We start from the raw sequence: 25,781 nt of genomic DNA on the forward strand, positions 1-25,781 counted from the left end.
CTCTTCCCACTGTAATACTCTTCCCACTGTAAAATGTCAAACATCCTCCTACAACTTCTAAGTTCTCCAAATGTTTCAGGTCATCTCAGTATCAAATGTCCTAACAATCACATCCAACTATAGATGGGGGAATCATTCCTATGACTGTATTACTTCAGAGTGCTGATATTCCATGCTAGATAGTATTAAATTTAAGAAATACATTGCTACAATTGCAACATGAACCCCCGGATCAACTTTTTCAATTAGAAGATGGCATGGCCCCTGCAGTCTTGTTCTAGGTTCACTCCCAGAACACATTTACTGAGTTATATGCTAAGCAAAGTAATACTTTGAACATATTTATAAGCATTTGAAGAACTGTTTAGGTAAGAATTTAGCTAAGAACAAGGCATTTCTAAGCAATCTTCCACCCTAAAGTTCTGTGTGTGTTTTATGTAGTTATTTTTAAACACCAACCAAATGGTTTTATCAAAGAGGTAAAAAGGGGCTGGCCAGACAAATGGATCTGGAGGTTTTACAATGACTTAATCAGCTATCCCCACTGGGAAAAGGGTGGAGTGAATACATAAGCAGCTATTGGAATTAGGTCCAAAGAAACACAGGGAAAGCAAATCGAGTAGACGACTAAAGTGAGAGCTCAATATGGAGAACACTGAAAAAACAAAATTATTTGCAAAGGAGCCCAGCATGTGAGCCAAATGTGGACAAGAGAGGAAAGGATTTTGGCCCAAAAAGCATCAAGATGGTTTGAAGCTTTTTGTGAGTGCATGGTAATATGGAAATAAACTAAGATGAGCTTAGGGGCAGACAATTAAGACTGGTGTTTGTAAGCAGGGAAATGAGAGTAGATATTGAAATTAGGTGGAGAAGCAGTAGGCAAATTTAGGCTTCACTAATTGGTAAACAGTGGATTAGTTACTCCTACATGGGGGCTTATAGGAAACTTGATACAAATCTGAAGAGTCCAAAAGTAATGCTTAGTAAATAAATCCATATCCACCACTATTTTTGCTTCATAGGTAGTGGGTTTTGATGCTAGTCTCTAAATACTGGCAAAAGTATGACACACGGCAGACATAACCAAAGGTTTTGAAGACAGACCTGTTTTTGAATCCTGAGTTTACTATAGTTTTGCTGTGCCTCACTGGGCAAGGAACCTTAATTTCTATAAATGATGGTAACCATAGCACTCCCTACAGAGGCGTTATAAGGATTCAAAGATGTAATGTATTAAAAAGCTGAGCACGAGTCTGGTGCACAATAAAAGCTCAATCAATTATAGTTAATATTATTAGATCATTAAACCACAATATTTATCCTTGAAGACTTTAAAGGGGGGGGTGAGTATACCAAGCTTACAAAAAAGAATACACAGATGCACAAATAAAAAAATTTAACCCCTAAGAAAAAGTGGGAATGGCAGTCTATAGCATCTACATAAACCTATTTGAATCCAGAGACAGTTCTATTCAGAAAACTCAACTATGCCTAAATAAATTTTCAGAGTTAACTTAAACAACTAGCATATAAAACGTCAGCTGTGCCTCTCAATTTCCACCCTTTGACCTTATTGATTCAGAAACAAACTGTGATAAAATTAGTAATGTTGTCATTTCATCAGTAAAGGTATCATATTTTATGTTGCTAAAAGGATAAAATGATAGAGATAAGAGACACTAAGAAAGTACATGTTAAAAAACCTAACAACTCATTGGGCCTTAAATTAGTTTCTATATATTTATTTTTACACAATTCCCCAAGAGGTAAGGAATAGTTTATCAACTATGGACAGCAGAAGAAAAATTTTATTGGTGTGCTAATATTCTTACCAACACAAGACTACTTATAAACAAAGATATCAATTTCCATATCAATCCCTTTCTTATAGAAATATTACAAAAATAATACAGATATTGGTTGAAATAGAAAGCTTAGAGTATATAACAGGTAATTATATACTCATAAGAAACACACTGAACTATACATGATCTGCACAGATGAATATTTGAGAAGTTGCTGAATCCCATTCTGATTGTGTATGACAGAGGATATAACAGGCATAGGAGAAGGCAGGGCTATGGTGGGTAAATCAGAGCCAGGTTGTAGACAACCTCATGCACTAATCCAAGGAGACAAAGATTTTGGATAAGTGAAAGAAAGCAAGGGAGTGAGAGGACTGGGATGACCAGGCTGGCTGCTGGATGTAGGATGGATTAGAGAGTTTCAACAAGCTGAAGAGAGGCACATAAACTCCTCCTGAAAAATGATGAACACCTGACCTAGGCTGATGTACTAAAAAGAATAGAAAGAATAGATATATAGGAGATTTTGAAGGTAGACTGGACATAATCTTTTAACTAGTTGGACGTGCAGTAAGTGGGAAACAATTAGAGGCCAACTTTAAGATTTGACAGTGGGTGACTGGGTGAACCATGACACCACTGATAGAGGCACAAATAGTAAGCAAGGCATATCCACCAGGAATGTTAATGAGTTTCTTCTACTCTGAACACACTGAGTTTGAGAAGTCAGTGGGATATCTGGCAGAGACAACTTAGAGACAAGATGGAGATGTAAGCAAAGAACTTAAATGAAAGGTAGATCTGGAAATGCAGACTTTGAAGTTTTTTACTCAACAGAAATTAGAGTTTCTACCATGAGAGCAGAGGAGCTAAGCAAAGGGGACATAGAAATGAGGGAGAACACTCTGTTAGCAGGCTAGAGAAAAAGTGTAAATGGCAAGGAAGAAAGGGAAGAGTTCAGAGAGGCCAGGAGGAAACCGGGAGAATGCCAAGGCCAACACTTCCAGAAATAAACGGTGAACAGTGGGTGCTATGGACTGAGAAAATGCAAATGATTTGCTCACCAGGGGACCACCTGAAATCATGGGTCAGCAGTTTCATTAAATGATTGGAGTGAAAGTATAAGTCGACATGCTGGAAGATCTCTTTAAACATGATACATGAAGCAAAAGCCTTCCAATTCCAATTTTAATTTTGATTGGATCAAACTGTAAATGTCTATATTCCATAAAGCACCATAAACCAAGTTTTAAAATAAGCTACAGGGTGGAAAAATATCAAACAGATTAAGTATTACTATTCACAATTTGAAAGAACTCTTAAAGCCAAAAACACACATGTGCACACACACACTCAGCCACCAGCTTAGGTAGGCAAAGGAATATGAGCAAGCTAATCCCAGAAGAGGAAGCTCAATTGACTTGTAAAGATAAATAAAGATGTTCAACCACACTAAGGAAAAAACTTTTAAAAAACACATAGTTTTATTAGGTTGGTCAAAATTAGTAAACCTCACAGCATGAAGCGCTGGAAAAAGTAAAAGTGCCAACTAGACTAATCCCTAGGAGAGCAAATGGACAATATCTATTAAAATATAAAAATATCAGCAGTAAGGACCATTCCCATTATCTAGGAAAAAGAACCAGGGCTCCTTTTATGGCTGATTCTAGGGCTTGGGCAGGGAAAATGTGTCTGGAGAACTTTGGAGTATCAGGAAATAAGAAGGTGATCAAAAATTAAAAGTATGGGGGCATGTCAAAGGGACACTGGAGCCAGCTTAAAAACCTTCCCAATGGCCAAAAGCAGGAGGAATTTGAGCAAGAAAATGAGTAACAAATTGTAAATAACAAAACTAATAACACAGAGTTGAATAATAACCCAAGGTATAAAATATACATGAGTTCCAATTAAAGATGGTGGCATGAGACGTGAGACAGAAACCTCCTCCCAAAACCACATTTAAAATGAAAATATAGTTAATACAGCTAATCCTGAAAGAGCAACAGGAAAGAAGTCTGCGCCAGATGGCATACACCTGAAGAAAAGAAAATACCTCACAGAACAGGGCAGCAGCCCCTTGCCTGCTACCCCCATACCTCCAGGAGCTGAGCAGCTCCAGAGAGTAGAGCTTCTGGGCACTAGAGGGAACCACATATAAAAATGAAACATTAAAGGAACCTGGTTCAAACAAAAATCCCACAAACACCAGAAAGAGGGCCGAGTGAAAATGAACTCATCAATCTACTGAAAGAGATTTCAAAATAAAAATCATAAACATGCTTAAGGAGGTACAGAGAAATAAATATTCAAGAACTCTGGGAGGAAGATTCTATTAATAAAGAATACAGTATCTGATATGAAACATACAATGGAGGGATTTAAAAGCAGATTAAAGAGATGGTAAATGAGGTAGAAATTAGAGAAGTAGAATACAAAGAAGCTGAGGCACAGAGAGAAAAGGATCTCTAGGAATGAACGAATATTGACAGAACTATGTGACCAATCCAAACAGAACAATATTCTCATTATAGGGGTACCAGAAGAAGAAGAGAGAGAAAAGGGATAGAAAGTCTCTTTGAGGAGGTAATTGCTGAAAACTTTCCCAATCTGGGGAAGGAGATAGTTTATCAGGCCAGGGAGGTGCACAGAACTCCCAACACAAGGGACCCAAGGAAGACAGTACCAAAACATATAATAATTAAAATGGCAAAGATCAAGGACAAGGAGAGAGTATTAAAAGCAGCGAGAGAGAGAAAAAAAGATCACATACAAAGGAAAACCCATCAGGCTATCATCAGACTTCTCAGCAAAACCTTACAGGCCAGAAGAGAATGCCATGATATATTTAATGCAATGAAACAGAAGGGCCTTGAACCAAGAATATTCTACCTCGCAAGATTATCATTTAAATTTGAAGGAGGGATTAAACAATTTCCAGATAAGCAAAAGCTGAGAGGATTTACCTCCCACAAACAGTCACTACAGTGTATTTCGGAGGGACTGCTATATATGGAAATGCTCCTAAGGCTAAATAGCTGTCATGAGAGGAAATAAAAACACAGTAAAGAAAGTAGAACAATTAATTACTAAGCAGATGCAAAATCAAATCAACTATCCCCAAAGTCAGTCAAGGCATAGACAAAGAGTACAAAATATGATACCTAATATATAAAGAATGGAGGTGGAAGAAAAAGGAGAAAAAAAAAAAAAGAACCTTTAGATTGTGTTTGTAATAGCATTCTAAGTGAGTTAAATTAGACTGTTAGGTAGTAAGGAAGTTATCCCTGAACCTTTGGTAATCACAAATCTAAAGCCTGCAATGGCAATAAGTACATACCTACTGATAATCACCCTAAATGTAAATGGACTGAATGCACCAATCAAAAGACACAGAGTCACTGAATGGATTAAAAAAACAAGACCCGTCTACCTGCTGCCTACAAGAGACTCACTTCAAACCCAAAGACATACACAGACTAAAAGTGAAGGGATGGAAAAAGATATTTCATTCAACTAATAGGGAGAAAAAAGCAAGAGCTGCAGTATTTGTATCAGATAAAATAGACTTCAAAACAAAGAAAGTCACAGGAGACAAAGAAGGACATTACATAAGGAAAAAGGGGTCAGTCCAACAAGAGGACATAATCATTATAAATATCTACTCACCCAACAAAGGAGCACCTACATATGTGAAACAAATATTAACAGAATTAATAGGGGAAATAGAAAGCAATGCATTCATTTTAGAAGACTTCAACATATCACTCACTCCAAAGGACACAACAATCAGACAGAAAATAAGTACAGAGACATAGGCATTGAACAACAGATTAGAATAGATGGACCTAAAAGACATCTATAGAACACTCCACCCAAAAGCAGGATACATATTGTTCTCAAATGCCCATGAAACATTTTCAAGAATAGATCATATAGTAGGCCACAAAGAGCCTCAGTAAATTCAAAAAGACTGAAATTGTACCAACAAGCTTCTCAGACCATCAAGGCATGAAACTAGAAATAAATTACGCAAAGAAAATGAAAAAGTCCACAAACACATGGAGGCTTAACAACATGCTCCTAAATAACCAATGGATCAATGACCAAATAAAAACAGAGATCAAGCAATATATGGAGACAAATGAAAACAATAGTTCAACAATGCAAAAAAATCTGTGGGATGCAGTGAAGGCCGTGCTAAGAGGGAAATATATTGCAATACAGGCGTACCTCAGGAAAGAAGAACAATCCCATATGAACAATCTAAACTCACAATTAACAAAACTAGAAAAAGAAGAACAAATGAGGCCCCAAGTTGGTAGAAGGAGGGACATAATAAAGATTAGAGCAGAAATAAATAAAATTGAGAAGAATAAAACAATTGAAAGAATCAAGGAAAGCAGGAGCTGGTTCTTTGAGAAAAATAAAACAAAACAGATAAACCCATAGCCAGACTTATCAAGAAAAAAAGAAAGCCTAAATACATAAACAGAATCAGAAATGAGAAAGGAAAATCATTTTGAATACCACAGAAACACAAAGAATTATTAGAGAATATTATGAAAATGTATATGCTAACTGGATAACCTAGAAGAAATAGACAACTTTCTAGAAATATACAACCTTCCAAGACTGACCCAGGAAGAAACAGAAAATCTGAACAAATCACTAGCAACCAATTTAAATTGGCAATCAAAAACTACCTAAGAACAAAATCCCTGGACCAGATGGCTTCACCACTGAATTTTGTCAAACATTTAGTGAAGAACTAATACCCATCCTCCTTAAAGTTTTCCAAAAAGTAGAGGAGGGAATACTTCCAAACTCATTCTATGAGGTCAGCATCACTCTAATGCCAAAACCAGGCAAAGATACCATAAAAAAAGAAAATTACAGACCACTATCCCTGATGAACATACATATAAACATATTCAACAAAATAATAGCAAATCAAATTAAAAAATACATCAAAAACATCATCCATCATGATCAAGTAGGATTTATTTCAGGGATGCAAGGATGGTACAACATTCAAAAATCCATCAACATCACCCACCACATCAACAAAAAGGACAAAAACCACATGATCATCTCCATAGATGCTGAAAAGGCATTGGACAAAATTCAACATCTATTCATGTAAAAACTCTCAAAAAATGGGTATGGAGGGCAAGAACCTCAACATAATAAAGGCCATATGTGACAAACCCACAGCCAACTTCATCCTTAACAGTAAGAAGCTGAAAGCTTTTCCCCTAAGATTGGGAACAAGACAAAGATGCCCACTCTACCCACTTTTATTCAACATAGTTCTGGAGGTCCTAGCCAAAGCAATCAGACAACACAAAGAAATGAGGCATTCAGATTGGTAAGGAAGAAGTTAAACTGTCCCTGTTTGCAGATGACATGATATTGTACATAAAAAACCCTAAAAATCCACCCCAAAACTACTAGAACTAATATCTGAGTTCAGCAAAGTTGCAGGATACAAAATACAAAGAAATCTGTTGTATTCCTATATGCTAACTATGAACTAGCAGAAAGAGAAATCAGGAAAGCAATTCCATTTACAATTGCCTCTAAAAGAGCAAAATACCTAGGAATAAACCTAACCAAGGAAGTGAAAGACCTATACCCTGAAAACTACAAGACACTCTTAAGAGCAAGTAAAGAGGACACTAACAAATGGAAATTCATCCCATGCTCTTGCGTAGGAAGAATTAATATTGTCAAAATGGCCATCCTGCCTAAAGCAATATACAGATTCAATACAAATCCCTATCAAAATACCAACAGCATTCTTCAACAAACTAGAACAAATAGTTCTAAAATTCATATGGAACCACAAAAGACCCCGAATAGCCAAAGCAATCCTGAGAAGGAAGAATAAAGTGGGGGGGATCTCGCTTCCCAACTTCAAGTTCTACTACAAAGCCATAGTAATCAAGACAATTTGGTACTGGCACAAGAACAGACCCATAGATCAATGGAACAGAACAGAGAGCCCAGATATAAACACAAGCATATATGGTCAATTAATATATGATAAAGGAGCCATGGATATACAATGTGGAAAACAACAGCCTCTTCAACAACTGGTGTTGGCAAATCTGGACAGGTACATGTAAGAGAATGAAAGTGGATTATTGTCTAACTCCATACACAAACGTAAACTTGAAATGGATCAAAGACCTGAATGTAAGTCATGAAACCATAAAACTCTTAGAAGAAAACATAGGCAAAAATCTCTTGAATATAAACATGAGCAACTTTTTCCTGAACACATCTCCTCAGGCAAGGGAAACAAAAGCAAAAATGAACAAATGGAACTACATCAAACTAAAAATCTTCTGTACAGCAAAGGACACCATCAGCAGAACAAAAGGCATTTGTAAATGACGTATCCAACAATGGGTTAACATCCAAAATATATAAAGAACTCACACGCTTCAACACCCAAAAAGCAAATAACCTGATTAAAAAATGGCAGTGGATATAAACAGACACTTCTCCAAAGAAGAAATTCAGATGGCCAACAGGCACATGAAAAGATGCTCCATCACTAATCATCAGGGAAATGCCAATTAAAACCACAATGAGATATCACCTCACAACAGTTAGGATGGCCACCATCCAAAAGACAAACAACAACAAATGATGGCGAGCATGTAGAGAAAAGGGAACCCTCCTACACTTCTGGTGGGAATGTAGTTTAGTTCAACAATTGAGGTTCCTTAAAATATATGGGGTTCCTTAAAAAACTAAAAATAAAAATACCATTTGATCCTGGGATTCCACTACTAGGAATTTACTCTAAGAAAATAGGATCACAGATTCAAAAAGACATCTCCACCCGTTTATTGCAGCACTATTTACAATAGCCAAGAAATGGAAACAACCTAAGTGTCCATCAGTAGATGTACGGATGAAGAAGTTGTGGTACATATACACAATGGAATATTACTCATCCAAAAGAAGAAAATAAATCCTACCATTTGCAACAACATGGATGGAGCCAGAGGGTATTATGCTCACTGAAATAAGCCTGGCAGAGAAAGAGAAGTACCAAATGATTTCACTCATCTATGGAGTATAACAACAAAGCAAAAACTGAAGGAACAAAACAGCAGCAGACTCACAGAACCCAAGAATGGACTAGCCAAAGGCAAAGTGATTGTGGAGGTTGGGTGGGAAGGAAGGGATAAAGGAATTAAGGGGTATTATGATTAGTGCACATAATATGCGGAGGCACAGGGAAGGCAGTATAGCACAGAGAAGACACATAGTGACTCTATAGCATCTTACTATGCTGATGGACAGTGACTATAATGAGGTATGTTGTGGGAACTTGACAATAGGGGAAATGTAGTAACCACAATGTTGCTCATGTGAAAATTGAGCATAAGATTGTATATCAATGGTATCTTAATAATAATAATAAAAAAGATGTGGTATATACACAGAACGGAATTATTCAGCCATTAGAAGAAAAGCAGACATATCATTTGCAACAACATGGATGGAGTTAGAGGGCATTATGCTCAGTGAAATAAGCCAGGAGGAGAAAGACAAGTACCAAATGATTTCTCTCATCTGTGGAGTATAATAACAAAGCAAAAACTGAAAGAACAAAACAGCAGCAGACTCACAGACTCCAAGAAGGGACTAGCAGTTTCCAAAGGGAAAGGGGGTGGGGAGGGTCAGTGGAAAGGGAGGGAGAAAGGGATAAAGGAGTATTCTGATTGGCACATGTAATGTAGGAAGGGCATGCAGAAGGCAGTATAGCACAGAGAAGACAAGTAGTGACTCTATAGCATCTTACTACACTGATGGACAGTGACTGTAATGAGGTATGTAGGTGAGTGAATTTAATAACCATAATATTGCTCATGTGAAACCTTCATAAGACTGTGTATCAATGATATTTAAATTTTAATAATAAAAAAGATACCGCCTGACATTCATTAAGATGTGGGGAAAACTGAATTTCCTATAGCCAGAATCCTCACCTGAACCTAAACTACCTGATGACGTAACTGGCCTGCTGCTAGGCTACTGCTTCAACACCCTAGGCAATAAGCTATTACTGACTGAGTCACTACATGAAGAGCTCTGCCCAGTGCTCTGGGAGGAGGCAGAGATAAAGCAGGATTACAGACCTGCATACTGTTGGATGCAGATGTAATTCTAGTGCTTGACTTATGGCCAGAACAAGCTGGTAATGATCCGCATTACCCCAAAAACATTCGTCATTCCTGGGTCTCACTGAATCCATAGCAAATTTGCACGGGCTGAGACCCACTGGCAAGACAGATGGCTACTATCAAGAACAGAAAATAACAAGCGTTGGTGAGTATGTTGAGAAATTAGAACCGTTGTACTGTTGGTGGAAATGTAATATGTTGCAACTACCACAGAAAACAGTATGGAGGTTCCTCAAAAAATTAAAAATAGAACTACCATTTGATCCAGTTATCTCATTTCTGTGTATATATCCAGAAGAATTTAAAGTAAGGTCTCAAAGTGATATTTGTGTACCCACATTCAAAGTAGCCCTATTCATAATCCACAAGAGGTGAAAGAAATCCAAATATCCATTTTATCCATGGTCATGGATAAACAAAATGTGGTATATACATGCAATGGGATAGCACTCAGCCTTAAACAGGAAGGCAGTCTTGTCACATGCTGCAACACTGATGAGCCTGAAAGACAGTATGCTAACTGAAAGAAGCCAGTCACAAAAAGACAAATACTGTGTGATTTTTCTTAAATGAAGTATCTGAAGTAGTCAATGTTGTTAACTGAAATAACTTTTTCCAAAATTCTATGGTGAATATGATTCGAGTTAAGGATCTAACACCCAGTGTGACTATTTGGAGATAGGACCTTTAAAAGGAAGTAATTGGGTTGATAAGGTTATAAGAATGGGCTGGGCTCTATTCAGATAGAACTGCTGTGCTTATCAGAAAAGGAAGAGACACTAAGATACCTTGCATTTTCTCTCTGTGCACACAAAGAGAAGGGATCACATGAGGACAGTGGGAGGGCCGCTGTCTGCAAGCCAGGAAGAGGCCTCGCCAGAGACGCGTCCTGATGGCACCTGGCTCTTGGACTTCCAGCCTCCAGAACTGTGAGAAAACAAAGTTCTGATGTGTAGGACACCCAGTCTGTGGTATATTGTTATGGCACCTTTACATGAGTAACACAGACAAGGTCATAAAAACAGAAAATAAAATGGTGGTTACCAGGCGCTGGGAGAAGAAGGGAAAGGAGAATTGTTTAATGGGTATAGAGTTTCAGATTTGCAAAATGAAAAAGTTCTGGAGATATGTGTCACAGCAATGTAAATATACTTAACATTACTGAGCTGTACACTTAAAAATGGTTAAGATGGTCAATTTTATGCTATGTGATTTTTACCACATAAAAAATTAAACAGAGTTTCAATTTTCCTGCTGAAATAAAGAAGAAAGAAAAGGTTTAAAAAGTACTAATAATACTATTTTATGCATAAGAAATATTTGAATGTGGATGTTTTTACTTCATTAGAAAAAGCAATAATGATGACTATCTTAAGGCACAACAACACTTCTATTATAGAAGCAGTATTTACCAATATAGTCAACAAACAGAAACCTAGTTAGTTTATAAAATTTAATCTCTAAATTCCTCTAAAACTAGGGGTGAATACACATATCGCTGTTTCTTCCTTCAATATATTTTGCAAGAAAATGATGCTAGTAATAGAATACAGACCAGTTCTTCTCTATTTAAATTCTCCAGATTCTTATACCGAAAATTTTCTCTTTCAAAAATGTGGGAAGATTCACTACCAATACTAGAACTCATGTAACTTACATAGTAAAGAGTCTTCAATTTAGCTTTTAAGAAATGAGACACTTAATATTTATACTTAATGATTACATTCCCCTAAGTTCTTTTCTCTTAAAAATATGAGAAAAAATGACTTGATACCTATAAAATTCTTCATCATCACTTAGTAAAAATAATCTACTCTTCATATTTCTCAAAAAGAAAAAGAGAAGTGTAACAAACATTTGTATTTTACCACTTACCTGGTTATTCTAACCAAGTTGATGCATGGGATTATAGAGATTTTTGCTCATTCTTATTTGCTGGCCTAAACACAATTTCAAGAAAATTGTGGGCTCTGACACCCAGAGGGAAAAGGTCCATAGACACAGCTTGATTTCAGGAGATAATCTAGGACAGGGTTTCTCAACTTTGGCACTGTTAGTATCTGGGGCAGATAATTCTTTGTTGTAGGGGCCCTCCAGTGTATTGCAGGATGGTCACGAGCATCCCAGGCTCTCACTACTAGATGGCAGTAGCCCCTCAAGCTGTAACAACTAAAAATGTCTCCAGTTGTTGCCCAACATCCTGTAAGGGGTAAAATTATCACTCAGTCTAGAGAATATGATGCCACAGGAAAAACTGATGAATTTGCAGAATTAAACTGAGGTTAGCTTAGCTAAAAAGTTAATATTCAGGATCTAAACTCTGATATGCATTCTGAAGAATATTAGTTGTCGGACAACTGTGGGTGGAGGGAAGGGGGATTAAAAAAACAATAGATTAAAAAATGTTAAGAGACATGTGTGTCTACTGCTAGAAAGAACATTCTAAAAATACTACCTGCCACTTTTTAATGTGGGCTCAAGGAAATAAAACCGTACTTACATTTGCTATTTTACTCTTTTAGACTGCCATCTGCCAATCCACACTTCCACTAGAAAAAAAACTCTAGCCAATTGGACTAAAATAGTTAATGTACCACCCCTTGTGCCAAAAACATGCTGGGGAGTCTATGGTTTGCTCAGTCATGCCCATAAAGAAAGAAACTGATGTCCTTAAAAGACAAAAGTAAATCACTCACAGGATGCTTCCCAACTTGGAAAGTTCCCTTCCTACCTTTGGGGAATACAGAGTAAAAGAGTAGCAGAAGGAGTTATATATATAACAGGCAACTCAAGTAATCAAACTGATTTATAGGACATCAATTAGATGTCAGCTCATCCCCAAGACATATGGAATTAAAAAAAAAAAAAGAGTCCACTATCAAACACAGCAGTACACAAATGACTATAGTCATTATATTTCCAGTGTCTCAGGGATGTGTTAGGAATAAATTAAATAATGAGACAGGTGCATTGAATCCTTGTAATACTCCTCAAGAAGGACAGGGTAAAGATTCTTCGTAATAATGAATTAAGGTTCACCACCATAACTGAATCTACTCCCACTTCTGTTTTCCACATACCCAAAAGTCACTGAAGGACAAACTGGCACGTCCAGACTGGGATATCCTTTGAGTTCTCGTTCACTAACCCATAAAGACAAGACTATGGTAACAAGAACCCATAGTCATTAATAGATGAGCACCAATTATCAAATGCAAAGATGGGCAGAAAACTATGTACCATGTATTTAACAAATCTTTGTCAAATGCAAGTGTAAAGTGTGTATTTTGCACATTTCTGCAAGAACTCCTCTAGACATAGGAATGAGCAGGACAGACAAGGTGGAGGTTCGCAGGGAGTTCACACCTCAGTGCAGGGGTTCTGCTGAAATCGTCAAACGGGCGTGAAAAGCAACACAGTGAAAGAGAGGACCGAACACCTCTTATCAGATGGAGATGAGTTAAATACCCAAGGAAAAATACTTACTAGAGAAACAGAATACTTTATGTATAATTATTATTCTCACAAATACTCAAAGAATTTCACTTGTAAGATAAGGGACTTTTTTTGTTAGTAATTTTGTAAGATAATGACGAGAGAAAATTTTGAATAAACACATTTAGATACATCTGTATGAAACCTTAGAAAACCAAAGATAAAGAGAAAATGCTAAAAGATTTTCAGAAGACAGAAAATAGGTATTGAATTCAAGAATTCAAGGTATTCAAGGCCAGACTACAGTCGAACTTTCAAAGAACTGTCAAAGAGCATACTTCATCAAATCAAACAATGAAATAACATCGGGGGAAAAAACAAACTGCAGAGAGCTACATACAATATATAGTCCTACTTGGAAATATTTTTAAAACTCAAGCAATCCTACATATTTTATAGAAATAGACTTACAAAATAAAAATACAAAAACATTTATGGTCATAATGCAAAAAAGAGATAACCTAATGGGGTGGAACTTTGGATTGATACTTCTTTAAGAAGAAACAACCACCTCATCAGAATTACAAATAAATGCAACATAGGAGAGAGAGTATGCGAGGGAGGCAGAAATATGAAACCCAATGTATTAAAAGTACTTTATTGTGGTGAAGAGTACGGATACTAGTTAAATTAAGATATATCACAGTAAAAAATGTTTATGTATGTTAAAAATTTAAGATTAACTCCTAAAAATCATTTAGAAATAGATATTTTTTTCTTCTAAATCATCAGAGGAAGAAAGGACACAGAGAAGGCAACCAGTGTAAAAGACAGCAAAGTTTCATTTTAAATAAACGTGAATTAAATTGATTATTAAAATATAGCATCACATTGGAATTTAAAAATATCCAGAACCGGGAGCCAAGATGGCGGAGTGAGTAGAGCAGTGGAAATCTCCTCCCAAAACCACATATATCTATGAACATATAACAAAGACAACTCTTCCTAGAATAAAGACCAGAGGACACAGGACAACAGCCAGACCACATCCACACCTGCGAGAACCCAGTGCCTCGTAAAGGGGGTAAGATACAAGCCCCGGCCCCGCGGGAGCCGAGCGCCCCTCCCCCCCAGCTCCCGGTGGGAGAAGACTAGGCAGAGCGGGAGGGAGACGGAGCCCAGGACTGCCGAACACCCAGCCCCAGCCATCTGGGCCAGAGCACAGACACAGTGCATGAGTGGGGCCCTGGATACTAGGGAAACAGGGCAGCAAGAACGGTGAGCGGGTGCCTGAGGCCGGTGCCGGAAAACAAACAAAAGCGAGCAGCCATTGTTTTTTTTTTTCTTGCTGTTCTGTTATGGCAAGCGCTTTTTGGAAGTCTTAAAGGGATAGGACCCCAATACTAGGGAAACAGGGCAGCAAGACCGGTGAGCAGATGCCTGAGGCTGGTGCTGGAGAATAAACAAAAACGAGCGGCCATTTTTTATTTATTTATGTTTATTATTTTATTTTATTTTATTTTATTTTTTTGTGGTCGTTGTTTTGTTTTGGCGGGTGCTTTTTGGAAGTCTTAAAGGGGCAGGGTGGGACACTTAGTCCAGAGGTAGGGAATCCAGCTATCTCTGGGCACCCTAATCCCCTGGGCTGCAGGGAGCAGGGAGGCCCCTTACACTTTGGAGCAGCAGACCCAGCCAGGCCACGCCCACAGCAACAGCAGAGATTAACTCAATAGCAGCCGTGCAGGAAGCAGAAGCCCTGTCTGGGGCGCAGCTGCCCAGCACAAGCCACTAGAGGTCGCTATTCTCCCAGGACAGGAAGGCCACAAACCAAAAAGAAGGGAAGTTCTTCCAGCCATCACTCGTCCCAGCTCTGCAAACTATACCTATCACCATGAAAAGGCAAAGCTACAGGCAGACAAAGATCACAGACACAACACCAGAGAAGGAGACAGACCTAACCAGTCTTCCTGAAAAAGAATTCAAAATAAAAATCATAAACATGCTGACAGAGATGCAGAGAAATACCCAAGAGATATGGGATGAAGTCCGGAGGGAGATCACAGATGCCAGAAAGGAGATTACAGAAATGAAACAAACTCTGGAAGGGTTTATAAGCAGAATGGATAAGATGCAAGAGGACATTGATGGAATTGAAACCAGAGAACAGGAACACATAGAAGCGGACATAGAGAGAGATAAAAGGATCTCCAGGAATTAAAAAATATTAAGAGAATTGTGTGACCAATCCAAAAGGGACAATATCCGTATTATAGGGGTACCAGAAGAAGAAGAGAGAGGAAAAGGGATGGAAAGTATCTTGGAAGAAATAATTGCTGAAAACTTCCCCACACTGGGGGAGGAAATAATCGAACAGACCACGGAAATACACAGAACCCCCAACAGAAAGGATCCAAGGAGGACAACACCAAGACACATAATAATTAAAATGGCAAAGATCAAGGACAAGGAAAGAGTTTTAAAGGCAGCTAGAGAGAAAAAGGTCACCTATAAAGGAAAACCCATCAGGCTAACATCAGACTTCTCGACAGAAACCCAACAGGCCAGAAGAGAATGGCATGATATATTTAATGTGATGAAACAGAAAGGCCTTGAAACAAGGATACAGTATCCCGCACGACTATCATTTAAATATGACGGCGTGATTAAACAATTCCCAGACAAACAAAAGCTGAGGGAATTTACTTCCCACAAACCACCTCTACAGAACATCTTACAGGGACTGCTCTAGATGGGAGCACTCCTAGAAAGAACAAAGAACAAAACACCCAACATATGAAGAATGGAGGAGGAGGAATAAGAAGGGAGAGAAGAAAAGAATCTCCAGACAGTGCATATAACAGCTCAATAAGCGAACTAAGTTAGGCAGTAAGATACTAAAGAGGCTAACCTTGAAGCTTTGGTAACCGCGAATTTAAAGCCTGCAATGGCAATAAGTACATATCTTTCAATAGTCACCCTAAATGTAAATGGACTGAATGCACCAATCAAAAGACACAGAGTAATAGAATGGATAAAAAAGCAACACCCACCTATATGCTGCTTACAAGAAACTCACCTCAAACCCAAAGACATGTACAGACTAAAAGTCAAGGGATGGAAAAACATATTTCAAGCAAAAAAACAGCAAGAAGATAGCAGGGGTTGCAGTACTAATATCAGACAAAATAGACTTCAAAACAAAGAAAGCAACAAGAGATAAAGAAGGACACTACATTATGATAAAGGGCTCAGTCCAACAAGAGGATATAACCATTCTAAATATATATGCACCCAACACAGGAGCACCAGCATATGTGAAACAAATACTAACAGGACTAAAGGGGGAAATAAGACTGCAATGCGTTCATTCTAGGAGACTTCAACACACCGCTCACCCCAAAGCATAGATCCACCAGGCAGAAAATAAGTAAGGTCACGGAAGCACTGAACAACACAGTAGAGCAGATGGACCTAATAGACATCTATAGAACTCTACATCCAAAAGCAACAGGGTATACATTCTTCTCAAGTGCACATGGAACATTCTCCAGAATAGACCACATACTAGCCCACAAAAAGAGCCTGAGTTAAATCCAAAATACTGAAATTCTACTAACCTACTTTTCAGACCACAAAGGTATAAAACTAGAAATAAATTCTACAAAGAAAACAAAAAGACTCACAAACACATGGAGGCTTAACAACATGCTCCTAAATAATCAATGGATCAATGAACAAATTAAAATAGAGATCAAGGAATATATAGAAACAAATGACAACAATAACACAAAGCCCCAACTTCTGGGGGATGCAGCGAAAGCAGTCTTAAGAGGAAAGTATATAGCGATCCAGGCACACTTGAAGAAACAAGAACAATCCCAAATGAATAGTCTAACATCACAATTATCGAAATTGGGAAAAGAAGAACAAATGAGGCGTAAAGTCAGCAGAAGGAGGGACATAATAAAGATCAGAGAAGAAATAAACAAAATTGAGAGGTATAAAACAATAGCAAAAATCAATGAAACCAAGAGCTGGTTCTTTGAGAAAATAAACAAAATAGATAAGCCTCTAGCCAAACTTATTAAGAGAAAAAGAGAATCAACACAAATCAACAGAATCACAAATGAGAATGGAAAAATCACAACAGACTCCACAGAAATACAAAGAATGATTAAAGACTACTATGAAAACCTATATACCAACAAGCTGGAAAACCTAGAAGAAATGGACACCTTCCTAGAAAAATACAACCTTCCAAGACTGACCAAGGAAGAAACACAAAATCTAAACAAACCAATTACCAGCAAAGAAATTGAAACTGTAATCAAAAAACTACCCAAGAACAAAACACCTGGGCTGGACGGATTTACCTCGGAATTTTATCAGACACACAGACAAGACATAATACCCATTCTCCTTAAAGTTTTCCAAAAAGTAGAAGAGGAGGGAATACTCCCAAACTCATTCTATGAAGCCAAAATCACCCTAATACCAAAACCAGGCAAAGACCCCACCAAAAAATAAAATTACAGACCAATATCCCTGATGAATGTAGATGCAAAAATACTTAATAAAATATTAGCAAACCGAATACAAAAGTATATCAAAAGGATCATACACCATGACCAAGTGGGATTCATCCCAGGGATGCAAGGATGGTACAACATTCGAATATCCATCAACATCATCCACCACATCAACAAAAAGAAAGACAAAAACTACATGATCATCTCCATAGATGCTGAAAAAGCATTTGACAAAAGTCAACATCCATTCATGATAAAAACTCTCAGCAAAATGGGAATAGAGGGCAAGTACCTCAACATAATAAAGGCCACATATCATAAACCCACAGCCAACATAATACTGAACAGCGAGAAGCTGAAAGTTTTTCCTCTGAGATCAGGAACTAGACAGGGATGCCCACTCTCCCCACTGTTATTTAACATAGTACTGGAGGTCCTAGCCACGGCAATCAGACAAAACAAAGAAATACAAGGAATCCAGATAGGTAAAGAAGAAGTCAAACTGTCACTATTTGCAGATGACATGATACTGTACATAAAAAACCCCAAAGACTACACCCCCAAACTACTAGAACTGATATCGGAATACAGCAAAGTTGCAGGATACAAAATTAATACACAGAAATCTGTGGCTTTCCTATACACTAACAATGAACCAATAGAAAGAGAAATCAGGAAAAAAATTCCATTCACAATTGCAACAAAAAGAATAAAATACCTAGGAATAAATCTAACCAAAGAAGTGAATGACCTATACTCTGAAAACTACAAGTCACTCTTAAGAGAAATTAAAGGGGACACTAACAAACTGAAACTCATCCCATGCTCTTGGCTACGAAGAATTGATATCGTCAAAATGGCCATCCTGCCAAAATCAATATACAGATTTGATGCAATCCCTATCAAATTACCAGCAACATTCTTCAATGAACTGGAACAAATAATTTAAAAATTCATACGGAAACACCAAAGACCCTGAATAGCCAAAGCAATCCTGAGAAAGAAGAATAAAGTAGGGGGGATCTCACTCCCCAACTCCAAGCTCTACTACAAAGCCATAGTAATCAAGACAATTTGGTACTGGCACAAGAACAGAGCCACAGACCAATGGAACAGACTAGAGAATCCAGACATTAACCCAGACATATATGGTCAATTAATATTTGATAAAGGAGCCATGGACATACAATGGTGAAATGACAGTCTCTTCAACAGATGGTGCTGGCAAAACTGGACAGCTACATGTAGGAGAATGAAGCTGGACGATTGTCTAACCCCATATACAAAAGTAAACTCAAAATGGATCAAAGACCTGAATGTAAGTCATGAAACCATTAAACTCTTGGAAAAAAACATAGGCAAAAACCTCTTAGACATAAACATGAGTGACCTCTTCTTGAACATATCTCCCCGGGCAAGGTAAACAACAGCAAAAATGAACAAGTGGGACTATATTAAGCTGAAAAGCTTCTGTACAGCAAAAGACACCATCAATAGAACATAAAGGAACCCTACAGTATGGGAGAATATATTTGAAAACGACATATCCGATAAAGGCTTGACATCCAGAATATATAAAGAGCTCACACACCTCAACAAACAAAAAACAAATAACCCAATTAAAAAATGGGAAGAGGAACTGAACAGACAGTTCTCCAAAAAAGAAATACAGATGGCTAACAGACACATGAAAAGATGCTCCACATCGCTAATTATCAGAGAAATGCAAATTAAAACTACAATGAGGTATCACCTCACACCAGTAAGGATGGCTGCCATCCAAAAGACAAACAACAACAAATGTTGGCGAGGCTGTGGAGAAAGGGGAACCCTCCTACACTGCTGGTGGGAATGTAAATTAGTTCAACCACTGTGGAAAGCAGTACGGGGGTACATCAAAATGCTCAAAACAGACTTACCATTTGACCCAGGAATTGCACTCCTAGGAATTTACCCTAAGAATGCAGCAATCAAGTATGAGAAAGACCAATGCACCCCTATGTTTATCACAGCACTATTTACAATAGCCAAGAATTGGAAGCAACCTAAATGTCCATCGATAGATGAATGGATAAAGAAGATGTGGTACATATACACAATGGAATACTACTCAGCCATAAGAAAAGGGCAAATCCTACCATTTGCAGCAACATGGATGGAGCTCAGTGAAACAAGCCAAGCGGAGAAAGAGAAATACCAAATGATTTCACTCATCTTTGGAGTATAAGAACAAAGGAAAAACTGAAGGAACAAAGCAGCAGCAGAACCACAGAACTCAAGAATGGACTAACAGGTACCAAAGGGAAAGGGACTGGGGAGGATGGGTGGGTAGAGAGGGATAAGGGGGGGGAGAAAAAGGGGGGCATTAAGATTAGCATGCATGGGGGGGTGGGAGAAAGGGGAGGGCTGTACAATACAGAGAAGACAAGTAGTGATTCTACAACATTTTGCTACGGTGATGGACAGTGATTGTAAAGGGGTATATAGGGGGCACCTGGTATAGGGGAGAGCCTAGTAAACCTAATATTCATCATTTAAGTGTAGATTAATGGTAAAAAAAAAAATAGCAGTTCCTGTGTGGTGACCTCCAATGAGTTCTACACAATGATATAAAGGGCATATAAAAGTGTAGGCAAAGGGTCTGTTTGTGTTTATACAGAGGATCAAAGCCTATTTGGGCTACCCCGAAAATGAACTAAGATATGATATGAAAAAGAACTTTCAACATCAGCACTCTCAGGAGGACTCATGCCAGAAGATGATCATCAAAAAACCCCAACAAAGATCCACGCACTGCTACAGCTGTAGATGCACTCATCCCACCAGTTCCTGGACTTGCCATGGGAATGAAGAAGGAGATATCTAAGCTGGCCTGTGCATATAGTAAAACAACAAATTTGACTGGATAGATACATACTGTTGGAACTCAACCAAGAATTAGGAGAACTGCAAATTGTAGCTCTCCAAAATCTTACAACTACAGACTATTTACTGCTAAAAGAACATATGGGATGTGAACAGTCCCCAGGAATGGGTTGTTTTAATTTGTCTGATTTCTCTCAGACTGTTCAAGTTCAGTTGGACAATATCCACCATATCATAGATAAGTTTTCACAAATGCCTAAGGTGCCTAACTGGTTTTCTTGGTTTCACTGGGGATGACTGGTAATTACAGGTATGCTTTGGTTACATAACTGTACTCCTATTATGTTAATGTGTGTGCGCAATTTAATTAGTAGTTTAAAACCTATACATGCTGAAGTTACTCTACAAGAAGATATGTCAAAGAAATAATCAATCTTCCCATGTTTTCTTCTGCCTGCTACTTCTATAGCTTTTCTTCTTCCTTCCTAACTACAACCCTTAAATAGAATTCGTGCCTCATATCGAATTTACCGAGTGTCATAATTCTTCCAAGTGGTAAAGATACCTCAAGACAAATGCTGGGCATAGAAGCCACAGGGCATAAATATGCAAAGAAGTAAAAAGCTAACCTTTTCAAACAGTAAGGCTTCTCTCTCACTTACCAACTTTACATTTCCCTGTATGGCCCCGGAAGATGACTGGTTAGCCAGAGACGGGTAAGATTCCTCAAGGGAGGAACAACCTACGACAGGCACAGTCGCAGGGGGGCCATCAGGTGAGAAGTTGGGGAATAACAGAGGTGAGGCTTAGAAACTCACCCCCCCTGTTCTGAGAGAAAGCTTCTGCATACGTGGATGTTTTATGGTCCTTGTCTAGCTTGGATTAACACATAGTCTACAGGCACACACCTGATCATCTACATTTGCTCTCTTACAACACTAAACTATGTTTTCTACCTTTATCTTGTATCTACCTACCACTTCAGCATTTTATTAAAAATAATAATAATAAAGAGAGAAATGTGGTATCCACATATAAATCAAGTATAAAAATCAAATGAGTATTCATATTTGAACTGACTGTTTATAGTTCATAATGCATGAGCAAAACCGAAAGCTTCTGTGATGACTGCCCTTCTACTGTTCACCATGTAACTTATTCACTATGTAAGAATTTGTTTTCCATGTAAGAACTTGTTCGTTATGCTTTAGAAGATTGGAGACTGACGAAAATTAGGCTTGGGGTGGATTAACGATTGTGCATTGAGCATTGACCCCCCTATACAGAATTTTATTGTTGTTAACAACCATTTGATCAATAAATATGAGAGATGCCCTCACACACACACAAAATATATATATATATATATACACACACACTTTCAATTGTAAAATAAATAAGTAACCGGGATGTAATGTATAGCATAAGGAATATAGTCAAAATATTGTAACAACTTGGATGGAGATAGCTGGTTACCTAGAATTATCATGTATATAAATGTTGATTCACTGTGTTGTACACCTGAAACTAATGTAATACTGTGTGTCAACTACCCTTCAATAAAAAAAATAATAATAATAAAAAAAAAAAAAATATCCAGCTACATACAGTTTACAAGATATATGTTAACAAGACATACAACTAAGATAAAATAATACATGACAGCTGAAAATAAAGAAATGGAAAAACTCAAACCAACAATTTTTAAAAAAGAGAAATAAATATAGCCACATTAACAATCGGCAAATTAGAATTAGAGGAAAATAGCATCAAATAGAAATAAAGCACCATCTCTTAGGTGATAAAACATGCTATTAGTCAAGTTGTCATGGCAGAAACTTGTATGTACCTAATAACATAGCCTTAAAATATATAATGCAAAAATCTGATATCAAAACCAGAAGAAAATGACTTTTCCATAATCAATATGAGATGTAACATAACCCTTCTCAAAATTCCACATTCCAAATAAATAAAACAGATGAATATAAAAAGTGTTAACTTTACTATATAAATCTCAATATATAAAGGCACATGCCCCCACACATCAATAAATATAAACAATGAACAACTTAAAAGCTGAGTATGTTAGGCCACACACACACCCCTCCAAAGCTTCAAGTGCATAAGCCATGTTCTCTCATCGTGCCTTAATAAAGCTCAAGGATAGTCAACTGAACCTGTTTTATTCAGACTGGCATCAGATGGGCAAAAATATAAATGGCACTTTGACTAAGGGTGCAGAGAAATGGGCATTATAGAAACTTCAGGTGGGAGTATAAATTTGCAGGGCCTTTTTGCAAAATAATTTGCTATTACATATCAAAATTTTAAACGTCATACTCCTTGACTCAGTAATTCTACTTCCAGAAATTGCATTTACAAGAAAAAGTACACATAATCACAAAACCAGTGTATAATAATGCATAGTGCAATAGTAATTATAGCAGCAAAAAAGTAATAACCCAAATATCTATTAACAGAAAGTTATCAACAGATAGATATCTATCAATCAACAGATGGAGTTATTGGTGATGTGAGAAGCATGGGGTAAATGAAATGGCCACCTAGAAACACCACAACATAACAGAAAAACTTAAATTATGTACAGTAGATCCACTTCATAAAATGCCAAGCACTGACATGGAAAGAACCTCCAAGACAATGTTTTGGGGATTTTTTTCATGTAAAAAATACACACATATCATTTAAATTATGTTAAGATAAAAAATAAATAGAGAAAGGAGTTGAAGCATACACACTTTTTACTACTGGAAAGGGACATAATGGAGAACTTTCACATTTTACTTTCTGTATGCTTCTACTGTTTGAATATTTTATGATGTGATGCTTGTATAAATCAAAAAAGCAAAGACAAGCAATTTGTAAAAACTTATTTACTTCCCAGAAAATGACTGGGATCTTTCTGTTTTTAGGACAAATTTGATCAAACCCATTGTAGAGTACAGGATAAGTATAAACCTCCAATCTGGTCAAATAAGAATACTTGCTGCCTCCCCTGCCAGGAATGTTTTCAGATATGGCTCACTCCCTCACTTCCTTCAACTTTTCCACTTAAACATCATCTTACCTGAGGAACCTCCCTTGACTTTTCAATATAAAATGATAACCTCCTTCCCCCCTCCTACTCCCCAACTACCCTACCTCACTTTATATTTCATTAGAGTAATTTAGCATCCATATCTTAGTGTCATTATCTCTAAAATGGGGGTGATAACAGTAACTACCGCACAGGGTTTTTGTTAGGCTTAAATGAGTCAGAAGCCCTTAGATGAGTGCTTGACACACAGAAGAGCCGTATTAGTCTTTGATTTTTTTTTGGTCTGTTTCATTTATGACTTGTCTTCCCCTATAGGAATGACAAACCTGAGCCAGGGACTGTTTTTGTTCACTATTATAGCCTGAATTCCTGGAAAGTGCTTATCAGTAAGTATTCATATTTTTTGAAGCCTGATTTAGAACTGCAGCCATATGTACAGACAGCTGAGAGGACAAGAAAAAAAGATCAATTATTTCAGTAAAAGCAAGCTTGTTGCACATTAGCATGAATCATCATAGTAATTCAATCCACTTTGGAAGTACAATATTTAGCATTATGACTTTTAGAAGCTTCAAGTAGGGAAGTGGTATAGAACTATTTAATTCATTAATTTCTTAACAACATGGTAACAGAAACTAAAACAATGAAGAATGAGAAAACAAAAGCATAACTTACTTTTTGTTCCTGCTTTTGATGCATGGCTGGTAGAGGACCTTGACGGCATTCCAGGCAGAACTGGAATCTGCATTCCATATGTCTTCCAACAGGGGGAATTTCTTGAGATATCTGGGATTTTCCAAAGATTCAATCACCAAACTGTCTGAGTTTAAAAGCCATAGCTAAAGATATGGAGAGAAAAGCATAGGATATAAAGATATCACCATCCAACTCATATCTCATGCCACCACTTAAAAAAACCAAACCCAAACCATAAACATGCTAGAAAAAAAATAGCAGAATCATGTATATAATTTTTAAGCAAGGAAGCTTTCAAAGTATAATATTTAATTGAGCCACTGACATCATAAAATTTTTTTAAAAAGGACAACTAGGAGAAAATATTTAATAATATATAATAAAGCTATTATCTATAATACATGGAGTTCCTAGAAACCAAAAAGTGGGAGAAAAAGCCAGCCCAACAAAAATACAGGCAAAGAATATGAACAGAATTAACAGAGTAAATGAAAAATAAGCATATTAAAAGTGGTGACAGAACTATTGACAAGGAAAGGTGCCGTCTGTGTGCCACCTTCTTCACTTGGCAGACCAGCAAACGCAGAGAGATCGGTGACATCCAGTTCAGAGGAGGCGCCGCAACGGGAACGCGCACGCGCTGCCAGTGAAGGCGTCCTGGGTCCGGATGCACGGGACTCACCAAGGGCCTCGGCTGGACTCGGGCTTCGGTCTGGTCCCCCGGGGGCTCTGGGGCATGGACCGCATCTACGGTCTGTGACACCTCGAGGCAGGAGGCCCCAGCTTTTCGTAGCCCAGGATCAAATTACCGGCAGTGGGCTGACAGGGCAGGGTTGGGGAACAAGTAACTTTCCGGGCAAGGTAGCGTACATCAGGTATGAGCAAGACACTGTGAGCCATGAGCAGCCCACACCCTGAGCAGCTGGGAAATGGGTGCCCTGACTGAGGAATGGGGATCTGGATGGCACCAAGGGGGTCTCACTATAAGGAATAAATAGTAGAGTTTTTTGGAGTGATAATTATCATAGTTTAAAATACACAAATTCTAATCCTACAACAGATCAGCAGTATGTTTCTCAAGTGCTAAAACACACGTGAGGATTATTGTCACTGCAACCCTTAGACAATGGAATTGTAGTCATTAAAGAGCCTGATCTATATTTATATTAACAAGAAACAACCCTCA

General features: G+C 37.7%; 1 protein-coding gene and 1 long non-coding RNA gene across 6 annotated transcripts in view; both read right to left on the bottom strand.

Annotated features, from left to right (window-relative positions):
* The window catches only part of LOC118909039 (E3 ubiquitin-protein ligase E3D-like), a 195,685-nt gene that overhangs the window by 108,280 nt on the left and 61,624 nt on the right, over positions 1-25,781 (bottom strand). For all 5 annotated transcript variants that reach the window (XR_008992816.1, XM_057489384.1, XM_057489383.1 and 2 more), the window contains exon 8: positions 24,575-24,738. Coding sequence is in view for 4 of the 5 variants with exons in the window: in XM_057489384.1 (XP_057345367.1) it covers positions 24,575-24,738 (164 nt within the window). In the remaining variant the exon portion in view is untranslated. The remainder of the gene's footprint in view (positions 1-24,574; positions 24,739-25,781) is intronic.
* Positions 432-14,403, bottom strand: LOC130679854 (uncharacterized). The gene is made up of 2 exons (XR_008992819.1): positions 10,798-14,403; positions 432-2,259 (listed from the first exon to the last, which is right to left on the bottom strand). It is a non-coding gene; the product is annotated as an uncharacterized LOC130679854 (long non-coding RNA).

This window comes from Manis pentadactyla, chromosome 12 (genome assembly GCF_030020395.1).
Source record: "Manis pentadactyla isolate mManPen7 chromosome 12, mManPen7.hap1, whole genome shotgun sequence".
Classification (NCBI taxonomy): Eukaryota; Metazoa; Chordata; class Mammalia; order Pholidota; family Manidae; genus Manis; species Manis pentadactyla.